This window comes from Desmodus rotundus, chromosome 1 (assembly GCF_022682495.2).
Source record: "Desmodus rotundus isolate HL8 chromosome 1, HLdesRot8A.1, whole genome shotgun sequence".
Classification (NCBI taxonomy): domain Eukaryota; kingdom Metazoa; phylum Chordata; class Mammalia; order Chiroptera; family Phyllostomidae; genus Desmodus; species Desmodus rotundus.
In genome coordinates this window covers 122971520-122984992 of record NC_071387.1, presented here as the reverse complement: position 1 = coordinate 122984992, position 13473 = coordinate 122971520, and the positions used below count along the sequence as shown (strand labels likewise).

At 41.4% G+C, this 13473-nt stretch overlaps 1 protein-coding gene across 6 annotated transcripts in view; it reads left to right on the top strand.

Annotated features, from left to right (window-relative positions):
• SEMA6A (semaphorin 6A) overlaps positions 1 to 13473 on the top strand; it is a 128950-nt gene that overhangs the window by 102908 nt on the left and 12569 nt on the right. For 3 of the 6 annotated variants that reach the window (XM_045204459.3, XM_024571542.4, XM_045204455.3), the window contains one exon: positions 2980 to 3144. The exons of 1 other annotated variant lie outside the window; for it this stretch is intronic. In XM_045204459.3, coding sequence (XP_045060394.2) covers positions 2980 to 3144 — 165 coding nt within the window. Of the gene's footprint in view, positions 1 to 2979; positions 3145 to 12495; positions 13114 to 13473 lie in introns of those variants that run through there. 2 more of the 6 variants (XM_045204457.2, XM_045204458.3) reach the window with 2 other exon arrangements.

The following is a 13473-nucleotide window of genomic DNA, read 5'->3' as shown; positions in this document are numbered from 1 at the left end:
TGTCCTTTGAATGTTTCCATTAAAAAGGTCATTGGCTGGGTGCAGGCTCATAAAGCGAACACCACCACCCCAACTGCCTAAGTCCAAAAAAGAGACCATTTCAATAAAACATGCACTCCTTGCTTGGCAAAAGCTCTGCACAGCACCAGCTGCATAACCAAGAACCCCTTTTTAGTGAATTGGACCCTGACATTTTCCTTCTCTTTTCCTCTGTCGTACTGATACAGTGTCTCTTTTTGTGTCTAATTGTCTACAATTATTCTGAATAGGTTAGTTGGAAGGGTCTCTAACCTTTAGAATCACAGAGATTTGTAGATACAGAGAAACAACATGATGCATACTAAAGTTAACTTTTAAAATCTATCTCTGTTATAAGAATTATACATCATAAACTCCATTAGTTAAAATATGACCTCCCTAATTGGATTAACAAAACAAAATTATACGTTCCAATTCTATTGACGTCTAATACTGTATCCACAAATGATTGCCTATGTTTGTAGCATTGCTTTGGTTACAAAGTCTCTTAGGGAATGCACAAAAATAGTATAGCCTGTAGAATTAAATTCTAGGAAGAAATAAAATGATTTCCTTTTAACATTATTTTAAACTTAGGCAATAATCATATACTGCTTTGATTTTAAACTAAGAACCGCTTAATGGTCCTTCACATGGAGGCTCTAAAATTTTTGAGACTCAGTACTGCTTTCGCTGAGTATTTGGTTCACCAATGATACGTGTTGCCTATCCTCAAGCATTAAGTTTACAAGATCACAAACCTCATGCTGTTATGTATACTTTTCTTTCGAGTACATCAGATGCATGGTTTCTCTAGATTTACATATAGAGAATGGAGATGTGGTGGGTATTAGACTAACACTTAAGCAATAGGATGGAGCTAATTTCTGACATTTGTGTAAAACATTTTCCTACCTAACCACCATCTGGTCCACATTAATATCCTCTCATAGCCATAGCTTTCCATTACCAATGAGTTTTCCACGTATTTGCAGCATATGGTCCAAGAAATCTTTCTACAGAGAATGTGTCCCTTAGGCATATATTTCCCCTAGATTGCCGTATTAAGAAATGTTCTCCCTAAACCATACTTAAGGCATTATCATAAAATTGCCCCTTGAACACAGTTAAATTGAAAGTGCTCAAAATGTGTATCAATTCAGGTAAAAGAAATTTTTGCTACTTGGAGGACTGGCTTTGTTCCCCCTTCCCCCCTTTCTAACTCAGTTCAAAGCTATTTCTAATTGTTTGCTTATCCTGAGAGTGCTGAATTAGGTTAGTCTCCTAGGTTAACTGTGTATTTCATCAGAGCAGTGTTGATGAGTAGAAAAAATACGGGCTATATGTTGGACCTCAATATAAGCAAGAGGAAGTAAAAGTAATTCCGTATTTCCAACTCTAGGTTATTCTCTTACCCCTGTTCTCTAATCGGCGTTATGAGATGAGATGTGGAACCCAGAATTGTAAAAACAAAAAGTCTAGATCAAGCATTCTTGAGTTTTCAATGAACGTGTTTTTAGCAGTTGGATATGAACCAGACCATTTGCAACAAAGCGGATGTCTGAAGCTCCATGGGAGCCAAGCAAGTTCTACACAGAAAGCTCCCTCTTAAATGTTACCCGAGCTTTGCTATAGCATTTAAAATGTGGCACTTTCATAGAAATCATTATAACTTAGATAAGCCACTCGGCTGACTTGCTTTTTCCTGTTCACATATATATTTGTAATTGACAGTATTGAAGTCTCCTGGGAATCCAACATCCAATAATAATTGTAAAAAGGAAGAAGAAAATGCATTGATCATTATAACCTTTCTTTCTGGTGGCCAGCATTTTATTTACCACATACTTGGTGATCCCAGTCCAAGGTTGAAGTCACCTGAGAATCTGTCCTGCTTTCTACCAAAGGCACCAACTGCTCATTTATGGTAGTTGCCCCAATATTTCTCTAAAAATTACTCAAGAGGTTGCTATAGGTCAAATGGTTGAATAAACCAAAGACTACTTGAAAATCACAGGGAGGTTATGTTTTATTTCTACCAGAAAGCACATCAGGTTAGTGGGGCTTCTTGAAATCATTGTGCCGGTGTAGATCAAAGCTACGGGCTGCATTCAACCTTGTGGAACGATGGGAGCAAAGCTTAGGTATGTGTGCACGGGAAAGTCCAGTGTCTGCCCCAACTCCCCAACTAGCCATTCTCCTGACACCCTATCACAGGCTGCTCTGCGCCTCGAAAAGCTGTCTTTCTTACCAGAATAGTGTCAGTCAGTGTGGCCTCAAAAACCACCTTTCACAAGTATGACTCATAAAACCATGAAAATAACATTGGTGGAATTAAGACACAAAAGGCAAAATCATAACAGCGTGGAGCATGTGAGGCCTCCATTGCAGTGAAAAGGAGGTGGGAGCAGATCCCTTTAGAAAGCAGTCACTTCTGGAAAGAGGAATGCCTGTTGGTTGGAAAAGCTGAAAACCAGACACGCCCTCCAGGAGAAAGGCGCGGGACAGCCAAGCGGTTCGTGCTGGGGGAGAGGCTGGTCCACTACCATAAACCTCCCCCACCAGTCACAAAGAGTGTCCCCACAGTGGGCACATTCTGCCTGCAGTGCTGCTATGGGAATGCCAAAGAAGGATACTAGTATTTCTTGAGCTCCTACTATGCGTCAGACACTGCTAGGTATTTTCCCCATGATGTCACTTTATCCTCTCAACTGTGAGGTGAGTGGCCTCATCTCCATTTGGTGCACAAGGGAAATCAAGGCCCGGAGAGGTTAAATGATTCCCGAGGCTCACCCACCAAGCAGCAGAGATGGGATCTGACCTTTTATTCTTTAAGTTCAAGGGGTCTTCCGCTGAACCCCACTGAGAGCCTGCTAGGGTTCCCACCTCCTGGCCTCTGAGCAGAGGGACTGTGGGCATCTCCAGTGATGTTTTCCCTAACCGTATTTGTGATGAAAACAGGGCACTCCAGTTCCCTCTTGCCCAGCACCACCACGTCAGATTCGGCGGCTCAAGAGGGGTATGAGTCTAGGGGAGGAATGCTGGACTGGAAGAATCTGCTCCATTCACCTGACAGCACAGACTCTTTGGGGGCAGTGTCTTCCCATAATCACCAAGACGAGAAGGGTAAGGCCTTGGAATTGCCTCTTCCTCGGGGGGGAGAGGGAGGGAAAAGTAGGGAGGACTGTGTAACTGCTTCCAGCTGAATCACAGCAAAGTTTAAGAACCTCCAACACACTATGATTGAAAGCATCTCAAAAAAGACTGCAACCCAATCCTCTGTGCTAGGCTTGATCCTGAACTATTGCCCAAGCAAGGATAAACCACACAAAACAAATAACACAGCCGCTAAGCTTTCTCCACCCAAAAGAAATGTGGCCTGGCCCAAAGCAGATGCAGGTTCCCGAGATCCCTTTCCTCGTTCTGTGATTTTGGGGTCCTCATTTTGCACCATAATGGAATGGGGTGCAGCGAGGGCTTTGGCAAGTGCATGTAATCAAAGTAAAGGCCCGCTTAGTCAGTGAATGGAGAAATGGCAGGGCAAAGCCTTTTCTGGCCGGTAGCATCTCTCACTCTCCCATGGCACTGAACTGGAATAGAGCCATGGTCCTGAGACATACAGTAATTGCCTTTACAGAACAACAGCTAAAGCAAAAATATGTTATTTAATCAAGCAGAATCGCTATGCATTTAAAACGGAAAGGAAGCTGCGGTAAATGAAAGGGACTCAACTGTGAACTGTCCTAAATTCTCCTTTGCTTTCTTTGCTCAGCTAGAGACAGGGAATGTCATCTTTTTTTCTTGCCATTTGCTGCTTCTGGTAACACATCTATCTTACTTGGTTGCAGCTGCAACCCGAGAGGCCTTTACTTGTCCAAAAAACAGTCTTGTAAATCAGAAAAGCCCAGTTATATCGCGAGCTGTTTCCCCTATTCAGAATTGTTTACTTCTATACGTTTTCACGACTTTCATCCAAGCAGGAATTTGAGTCCAGCCACAGTGACCCTTGGAGGACAGTCTCGACCTCGTCCTCCCTCAGGGTTTCTGTATCCCTATCTCCATCTTTACTCTTAGAGAATATGTTCTAGGCAGCCTCGCATGCTAAATTTCCACCCTCTCTTCTGCATCTCATCTCCTGAGAGTACTGTGCACTCAGCTGCTCTGTGCGCCAAGCCAGAACGAGAAGGTGTAGCCCTTTTAACTTCTTCTTCAGCATGTCCCCTGAATCGATTTTATTATTATTCTGTAACTTATTAATGTGCCCTGCCCCAAATCTTCTTTGAAAAGTGGCTTTTATCTCAGCAGCCTCTATAAGTTGGAGGGATCCTTGCACCTACCACCTGGAGAAAGCAGCAAGCTGATCTGTCGGGGGACAGAACTGCCACAATAGGCCACAAGCCCCCTAGCATGTGCCATTATTTGTTCTGTGTGGCTCAAGACCGCAGAGGTATTAGTCTTGGCTGCGTTCTCAAGAAGAGACAACTCAGTAAAAACACTTTGCGTTTGCCCACTGCGACTTTCTAAAAAACCAAACAGCCTTTCCAGTAGAGCATTAAATATGTCAACCAAATATCTAGCTGTTGGTTACAATTATGTCTTTCTTTACTTCACTGAGACCAGTGGCTTGAATTTTCTCCGATCGTTAACTCCCCCAAGGGATGGAGGTTATCAGGGAGTCCAATTAACACTTTGACATCATTTTAAAATTCGGCACTGTTCGTCCTCTTGGGTCTTATTAGGAATATTGACAAAGCTGGAAGCAGTCTACGAATTGTCGAACAATGGTGGCAGAGGGGACTGCATGGGTGTTTGACGTGATCACTGTTCTTGTGCTGTTAGCTCCTTGCCCTGCCCTGTCAAATTTGAGTTTGATTTTTGACACTTAGGTATTTGATGGGGCAAAGACAATGAGATGCTGTGCAGAAGTTTTTGAAAGATGTAGCTTTAATGTTCCTTTTACCATGATTTTTATGATTTTGATTTCCATTTTGCTCTGAATTGTTTTTAAGGATCATGATTTCTTTGGATCTCCTTTTCGTTTGCCAGGCGCTGTGTGTTATGGCTTGGTGGTGGCATTATTCTGTGGAGAAGTCTTGTTTCTTTTCTGACTCATTATGACGTTCCTTAACTTGACCCAGTCTGTACTCCTCTCGCTTCTTTTCTTTTCATTCCCTGACGTGGGTGCCTTAATGATGTCACATCCGTGTGTGCGGCATCTCCTGGGATGCGAGGGTTTTGTGGGTTTTCTGAGGGCCTCTGGCAGGTGCTCTTTTCACTGGGTCGATTGTCTCGTAGGAATGTGACATTTGTATGCGCCAGCTTTAGGAGCTAAATATACTCTGGAATTGTTTCTAAAATACTGCACATTTCCCCCCACTAAGCAGAAAATGTGTCCACTGACCAGCTAGCTGAGGAGGAATCAGGTGTCCAATGCCCTTTTATTTTCGCCACTGAAAAAAACAACAGTGAGCAGACTAGCCCACGGCTCTGCTCTGCAGATACACTGAACAACTCTGGGCTAGTCTCATTCTCAGTCCCACCTCATCCTCCAAACAATTCTGCATTTCCAGAGTATGTTTGCTCGCCTTTTCTTTCTTTTCCTGGCTGTGTCTCTCATGTTGATTTAACCCTGTGCGTCCTTCACATTCTGTTAAAGCACCATTCCCAACCTTGCAATCTAACCCCCTTCTGCTACCATTGTTCTTAGCCGCCTCCTTTCAAAATAATAGACCCAAGCCCTCTGCCCCTCTGTGGAATGTTCCAAGGCTCTCTCCTTCTATACTGTGAGTAGCAGTGTGATTTGTATGTAGATATAGTCATATTAACAAAGCGTGAGAAGAGACCTGCAAAGCACACCAGAAGCATTATCACAGAAAATGAAGTAATTTTCTCTCTCAGTAACTGGCCTTGCCCTTCATTACCCTATTGGCCTTGTCTAATGTCTCTCGTCCTTGCTGCTTTTCCTTAAAATTGCCTGATATCTTTCAAGCCCTAGATTCATTAGTAAAAACACAGCCAACTGCTCTGTTTTATCTCTGGGTCCCCAGATGTCTGGAGCCTCCAGAGCCAGCCCTTTAATCACCAAGCTGATAAATTAGATGCAGCCCTGGCTACTGCTTTCTTAGTTTTGCCACATTTAAAAATACATATTATTTATCCTTCCTATAACTATTGAGGTAGTAAGCAGCAGTCACAAAGGGGCTCTAATTACATATGAATAAGAAAGAAAATCCAGTTTATTTTTAGATCTGGCTTGTCTCCCCTCACCACCACCCCTTCCCACAGCAAAAGAAATAAGAGCTTTCTTTTTTAGGTTAAGCAATACTGAGAACTAATAGCCACTCTTGTGCTTCTTGTTTCTGACCAAAAGTAACAATACCATAAAGCCCGATTTCCAAGAAGACTGCAAGATATGTGAGGAAATTAGCCGTGTACAGATCTGCCCAGAGAGCTGTGCAGCATAAATATAAAATGTAAATGCTGGCCATTGGGATGCAAGGGGAAATCAGGAGCAGGAGAAAAGCCCCTACTTCTGACTTCATTTTACAGAGTTTTAGTGAGCTCTCAGAAAATGGATGAAATAGCCCATATATACAAAATGTTACCATTTGATTAGAAATGCCAGAATCGTACTATGCTTATATATTTTGGGAACTCTTTAAAGTGAGATATTACCACTTTATTACATTTAATCAAGATGTGCTTATTATAGATAAGGAAAAGATGTAGAAACAGAATTTAAATAAGAGATCAAATGAATAATTTAAACTAAAATATACAGTAAATGTTGAATATATTTCAATCAATGCACAAGCTATTTGTCAGCAATTTTTAGCCTAGGAAATAATAGTCCAGTAAGAACCATAAGGCCTATAAAGGGTAACGAGTGTACTGTCCACACTTCGTAACGATCCTGAATGGAATTTTATAAATTACAGGGTTTATTAACAATCCTCTTTATAGTCAATTATTTATTCCTCAAATGCACTGTAGCTTACAGCAGTAGTGCCTCCGAGTTGGACACGCAGCCCCTTATATAAGATGATTTAGGTGTCTCCAGGGCACCATGGATTTCGAGAACGGTGGGGTGGAAAGCTACGCCATTTTCTCTTCTCTTTCAGTCTTCTTGGGTCTGTCAAGGAAAATGTCTCAGTTTGGTGCTTTATCACTGACAACTCCCTAAACTTGCTACTACTTCTCTTTGGCAAGGAAGAACGGGGTTTACATTGTGGGCTTTCGCTTCCTGCTGGAGCTAGCTGGAGTGAACGTTGTTTGGCTTTCAGTTCATTTTATTTTTATGGTTACCTTCTAACTATGAAACGTGACACTTTTTTCCACTTATGATAATGATATAACTTCCATCTGAAATACATTCTAAAGGTAATTTAAAGAAAATATTAAGTAAATAATACGGTTGACAAGACTCATTGGTATCACAAAAATTGTAGTATTGGTAGTTGAATGACTCAAACTTGGGCAGCTCTGGCCTAGAGTAATTCCGAGAGTCCAATGAGGATTAGACTACTACCAAAACTTTGCTTCTGGCATTTGGAAGAATAAGATTTAATAACCACTATACCTTCTGTTGGTGGGGCTATAAACATTGCAATTATATTATCTAGTGCTTTTCTGATTTCTCCTCCAACTAGTAAGCTTTTGTGACTGGGAATGAGAAGTTTAGTCAAGGAAGAATTTAGAGTAAAATAAACTTAAACTAAAAAAAAAAAAAATTAGTCATTCTAGGCTTGTTAAGCATCTGGTGAGATTTTCTCCAGACCAGCAGTGAGCAGCCAAGTGTAGACTGCAGCTAGTTAATACCCAAGCTGTGGCATAGGGTAAAGTTTCCCTTTAGTACTTCGGCTACCCTTCCCATATCTGTAAGGACTCTTGTGTTACAGTGCATTCCCCTTGCCTGGCAATAACCTACACTTGACCCTTCTTTCCCTTTCCTCTCATTCATACTTTAACTCTTCTGAGTCCCAGACCATTACAGCCCTGCATTCTTCATTAACAGGCTTAGCAATCTGACATTAAGTGAGTCCATTTGATAATAGAACCTGGCCCTGATCACTCTTCCATTTTAACAATCTCCAATGCTTAAAACCTGATGGATTGGGGATTTTAAAGCATCCCAGTTATCCCGATGGGGAAAGTAGTTTCTTAGCTCCTATCAAAGGCATGTGTAGGTAATTTTATGTACTGAGAAAATTATTGCTGATGACAGTAATAAAGGGAGAAAAATAAGCTTCCCTTCTTTTCCTGACTCCTTAACTTGGATTGAATTTTCGCTGCCATTTCTTCAGTACCATTACCACAACAAAAATGTTTTCTGCAGCTTCTCAAACAAAATTTATTACTGGCTCCATAGCACAGTACTGGGTGCCAATAAGGAGTTAGAGGCTATTCTAGAGATAGACACAGTTCCTGTCCAAGAACTATCAAATGGCCAGACAGATGAAGCACACATAGACTAGGAAATGTACCAAAAAGCTTTTACGACCACCATTGTCTTTGTGAACAAGGCAAAACTGTGCACAGCAGATTTTAGAAAAAGATATTAGACAACTGAAGACACTTGGCTGAACACACCAAGGACGCAGCACTTGGAAATAGTTTTTCAGTCCCTTTTCTTTAGTCCTTCCCTTCAGGACCAATATTACAGCAGTCATATATCACTTGACAGGGAGGAAGAAGAAAGTGAGGGATGTTTGGCACAGGACTCGTATTTAAAATTTTTGTGGAAATGCTGGCAAACTCAGGCCTTTTTATTTTTTTAACAGCCTGAGCTTTATTTAAAATAAAAAACTAAGCCCATGATAATTTGCATAGCTTTTAAAGTAAAACCTGTAGTATCACAGCCATTTCTAAATGTGATGGTTGAAAAGGACAGTATTAAGAGAATTCAGAGAAAGGACTTCTGTCTGATGAGGAGGCCTATTAATGGGAGGAGCAAGGAGTGCTCTGCTTTCGACCCAACCATCTGACCATTAACTGACCCAGTTAGGAACATGCACGGTCAGGGCCAAGGACACTAAGAGATGGGAAATTGATTGCTATTGTTCCAAAAACCCTTTTGAATTAGAGTTCACTTGTTTCTATTTTTGAGGGTTGGAGGAAAAGTATTCTTCAAAGGTCACAAGAAATTTGGTATCAAGTTGCTGTTATTGCTGATAAAATGAAAAATAAAATATAATTCTTAAAATTCAGTCCATTAGTATTTTTTATTTATAAATTATGCTAACTAAACCATAAAGATTCAGTATCATTTTTATTACTATCTGTTAAACTATTTTAATCTCCAAAAGTTTAGAGTGGGTCTAACGGTCTAAAGAATATTTGTAGGAATAAATAGCACATTATTTAGGGTAGAAGAGGACTGCTATAAAAAATACAGACTGCCCAGTTATATTTGAATTTCAAATAAACCATGAATAATTTTTTACTGTACGTATGTCCCACATATTACGTAGGGCATACTTATACTAAAATATTACCTGAACTTGGTATTTAACCAGGTGTTCTATATATTTAGTTGCTGCCTGGCCATCCTATGGAAGAGATTCCTAATACCTTATTCAGTGAGAATATAAGATCTAATCTCTGGATTACATTTGCCCTTTAACTCTTAGAATAAACCATGTAAGAGGAATTAAAGTAAAAATCTCATTCTGTGAAAAATATTTAATTTCAGAGAATTACCACTAAAAGTTACATGTGTTTGAAACAGAATCTAAATGATTACCACTCAAAGGAGGCTTTCAAAGGCCACTTCTCAGTAAGGAGGGCTCAGAGTCAATCTGTTCCTAAACCCAGGCACGGTTACCACTTAAGGATTTTCTAATTTTATTTAACCTCAGGTTTTAACCAACTGTATGGTAACCATGTTATTTTTCCTTCTTTGTGTGGTTCTTTTATTTTTTTCCATTTCCCATTTCCATGGCCTTGAAGTGGTTAAACTGGAACCCAAAAAGCACTACAAAGTAACACTTAAATATCGGTGACAATAACCTGCGTCTCAAAGAAAGGCAAAACAGCAACCCTCCTTCATTTCTTTCTTCATGCGTTCAGCCTTCAGCAAACCTGTGTTGTGTATAAGCCTTATGCTGAGTGTCACAGCATCAGCCTTGCACTCAAGATGCTACCGTTTGGCAGGGGATAAGCACACACAGGTGAGCTCCTGGGGAGCCGACGGTACAGAGCGAAGTCTGAGAGTAAAAGAAGTGAAAGCAGCGGGCCGAGTGCTGAGAGCGGATAAAGGGAGACACAGCCCATTCCAAGTTGGGGGCTCCGGGAAAGCCTTGCAAGTCTTGAAGGAAAATGGAGGATGAGATTCCAAGCTAAATAAGTGACATGACCAAGACACAAAGCTATTAAAGGAGAGTGTAGTGTTAAAGAGGCAAGTAGTGAGCTGTGCTGAAAGTGATAAAGCATAGAGGGCTGGAATGGGAATGAGACTGAAATGGTAGTGTGGAGCCTTAAAAGTCAGACTAAGGGGTTTTGGCTTTCGCTGTCGGCAGTGCAGGACAGGAAGGCAGATGAATGGAAAGGGACAAAATGAGGTAGGAGAGAGGGAAAGACGGTGATGAAGACACTGATAAATGATAGGTATATAATAAATTGATTATTCAATCACATCGGGTTATTAATTACATACACAATAAATTTGGGACATAAAATTCTGCATCACTTTTGGATCTGAAGTGTCTGCACATCACTGGCATTTCCCTGGCAGACGCGCCATGCCCAGCTAAAAGCTCGATCTTAGGTAAAGCCCCACGCCACTGAACTCCAACCATGGGCTTCGCTGTCACTTTAGTTAAATACTGGGGTGCCTGGCACGTGGCAGAGTTTTCCTCCAGAACAGAGATTTTGTAATCAGGGAGACTGAGAAAGAAATGAAAATATAATCCAGGGAATCACCATTTATTTTTGCTATATTATTTCTTTGTCACTTGCCAAAAAAGGAATTTATCTGTAGTCTGGCTTTTCTTTGAAGAATTGAGAAAAGTGATTTTGTGAGGTTAGGTGCGGGGCTCTTAAACAGATGATGTGGGAGTTTCCGTGGGCGTGTGTGCTGAGAAGGAGGGGCAGGGACTGAGAAGCCCATGTAGAAGGCTGTAATTGTTCTTCCAGCAGCGCTGGCAGATTTGTAGATTTGATCTAATTAATTGGGTATCCTCTTGGGGACTTGCTGAATTTATCTAAGGTCTGGATGAGATTATTGTGGAAAGGGTAGAAGAAAAAAATAAGTTAAATGCCAGCCATGTGGAAAGCTGTTTCATCTCCCAGCCTCTCTGAATTTGCACTCCAATATTTTAATTTTCTTTCTACAGATACTAACTAAAACTTTTTTTCATCTAGCATCCAGTTTTCTTTTTTTTTAAGCAAAAGACTTAAATTATGATTATGGGGACTTGAATTTTTCTTTTAAAATCAACAACTTAAACCCGAGGGTATTTAAAAATCAACTCACCTACTAGAGGGGCGTCTCTTATCTTTAATGTATAGCCACCTTTTCAAGCAACACCACCACTGACATGAGTCTACCCTGCCCCCACCCTGTTCCTGAAAATCCATCTCCATTCTCTTCCATCTTACGCACGCCTGCGCGCACACACACACACACACTGACAAAGTTTTCTGACAGCTTTAACGGAACTTCCAAGGATTGCAGGGGCTCGGTTAGGTGTGACCCTATTAACTGAACATCTGGAGTAGTTGCAGATTTGCTCTTTATTGGTTCAACTGCACTGTGTTCCTCTAAAATGTTTTTGTCCTGGCGGTATAACTGTGAAGAGTCATTGGTATTTAGAATCATGTATAATAATGGAAAAGTAATAGTAGCTTTGTAGTAAAACTTTCTGATAGCCTCATTTCCTGGAGTTAAAAAAAAATGATTGTTACGAGTTTTATTTTGCATTACCTTACTGCTCCATAGACAAAGTAGTCTAGCAAGGGCAAAAAGTGGACACAGGGAAGTTTCCTGAGGACGTTTCTCTTCTTGACATATGATAATGGCCTCGAAAGCTGCAAGAGTTGCTCAAAATACATAACTCACGCCACTGTCACAGAAAGAGAACAGAAAAGCTGTGCTGTTGGGCGGGTCCCAGGGAAATACAGGCTGCACAAATACTAGGCAAAGTCCTTCGAGGCGAAGAGGCTGTGCTTCGGGCCTGAAAGTATCCGCAGGGACAGCATGACAGGTCAATTTCCCAGCACCTTAAGTCCTTGAAGAGCCCCGAAGTAAACTGGTGAAATGTAGTTGGATATATTCAAATGTATTGGATGCACAGTAGATGGGACCATCGCTGGTGTCGGAAAGCTCATTACCAGCAGTGTGGGGGTTTGCCATCCTTAATTAGTATTTCTTAAGCTCTCAGAAGTCTACAGCCTGAAAACTGTCTTTGTAGAAAGATTCATTTTTAATGGGATAACAGGAATTTCCCAATTATTTTAAAATTGTATATTTCTTTCAAGGATGCAGTCTTTTGCAAAAACGTATCTGCAACTGCATTTCTTCACGGAAGGCAGGGGCAGTCGTTAGGAACCGTACAGCATCATGGAAGCTCAGCACAGTCCCCACCGGCCGGGCTTTATGACGACGGAAGATGACGTCGAGACATTTATAGGGCAGCAAATGGCATCATGCCTAACCTTTTGGACATATTAAAGCTTGTCATTTCCAGTCTTACAGCTTCTTGTTATTCATAAATAATAGATAACACTGGACACAATCATCTGACATTTGTTAAAGCAATAAATATACTCTGAGTGCTGATGGGTCTTGCACTCCCTGATTTAAAAGCACACAGCAGAAATTTAATGCAATTTAAAATATCGTATACAATTCTGTGGGTCTGCAGACTCAGTTCGACTGGGCAGTTCTGTAAGCACTGCACTCCCATGAGTGCACGGGGCGTTTTTGTTATTATTGTGCTGGGCGTTTTTGTTATTCTAATGCAGGGATGAAACATGAACTCAGGTCCTCCCTTCGATCCAGAAAGAGAGAGGAAAATAATCTTCCCGGGTTTCTTCTTCTCTTGCCTGATCATACAGAGATAGAGGGGGAATGTTGCTGGATGCTGTGTGCAGTGTCGAGCGGAGCTGATTTTGAGGTGACATGAGGTGCAGGCCTTTAAAGAAGGTTGCTCTGTTCAGTAGTGAGCTCCCACTGAGATTCTGCTGCTTCTCTCCCTGGAACCTTGTCGTGACCGGGCTGATCCAATCTAGGACACAGCCAATGGCCCCGGTGACACAGACAGGGAGCACCTGAAACTTCCCTCCGTGTCTTCACACTGGGCCAAAGAAAGAGACCAGCGGCATTTTTCCAGCAGCCTTTGACTCTAGCAAACTGGGCTGATTCTGTCTCAGGGGTGGTGGCACAGTACTTCAGGCCATGTCAGGCTTTTGTCAGGTACCAGGGGACAGTGTTAGGGATTAGTCTTTCTGATAAAA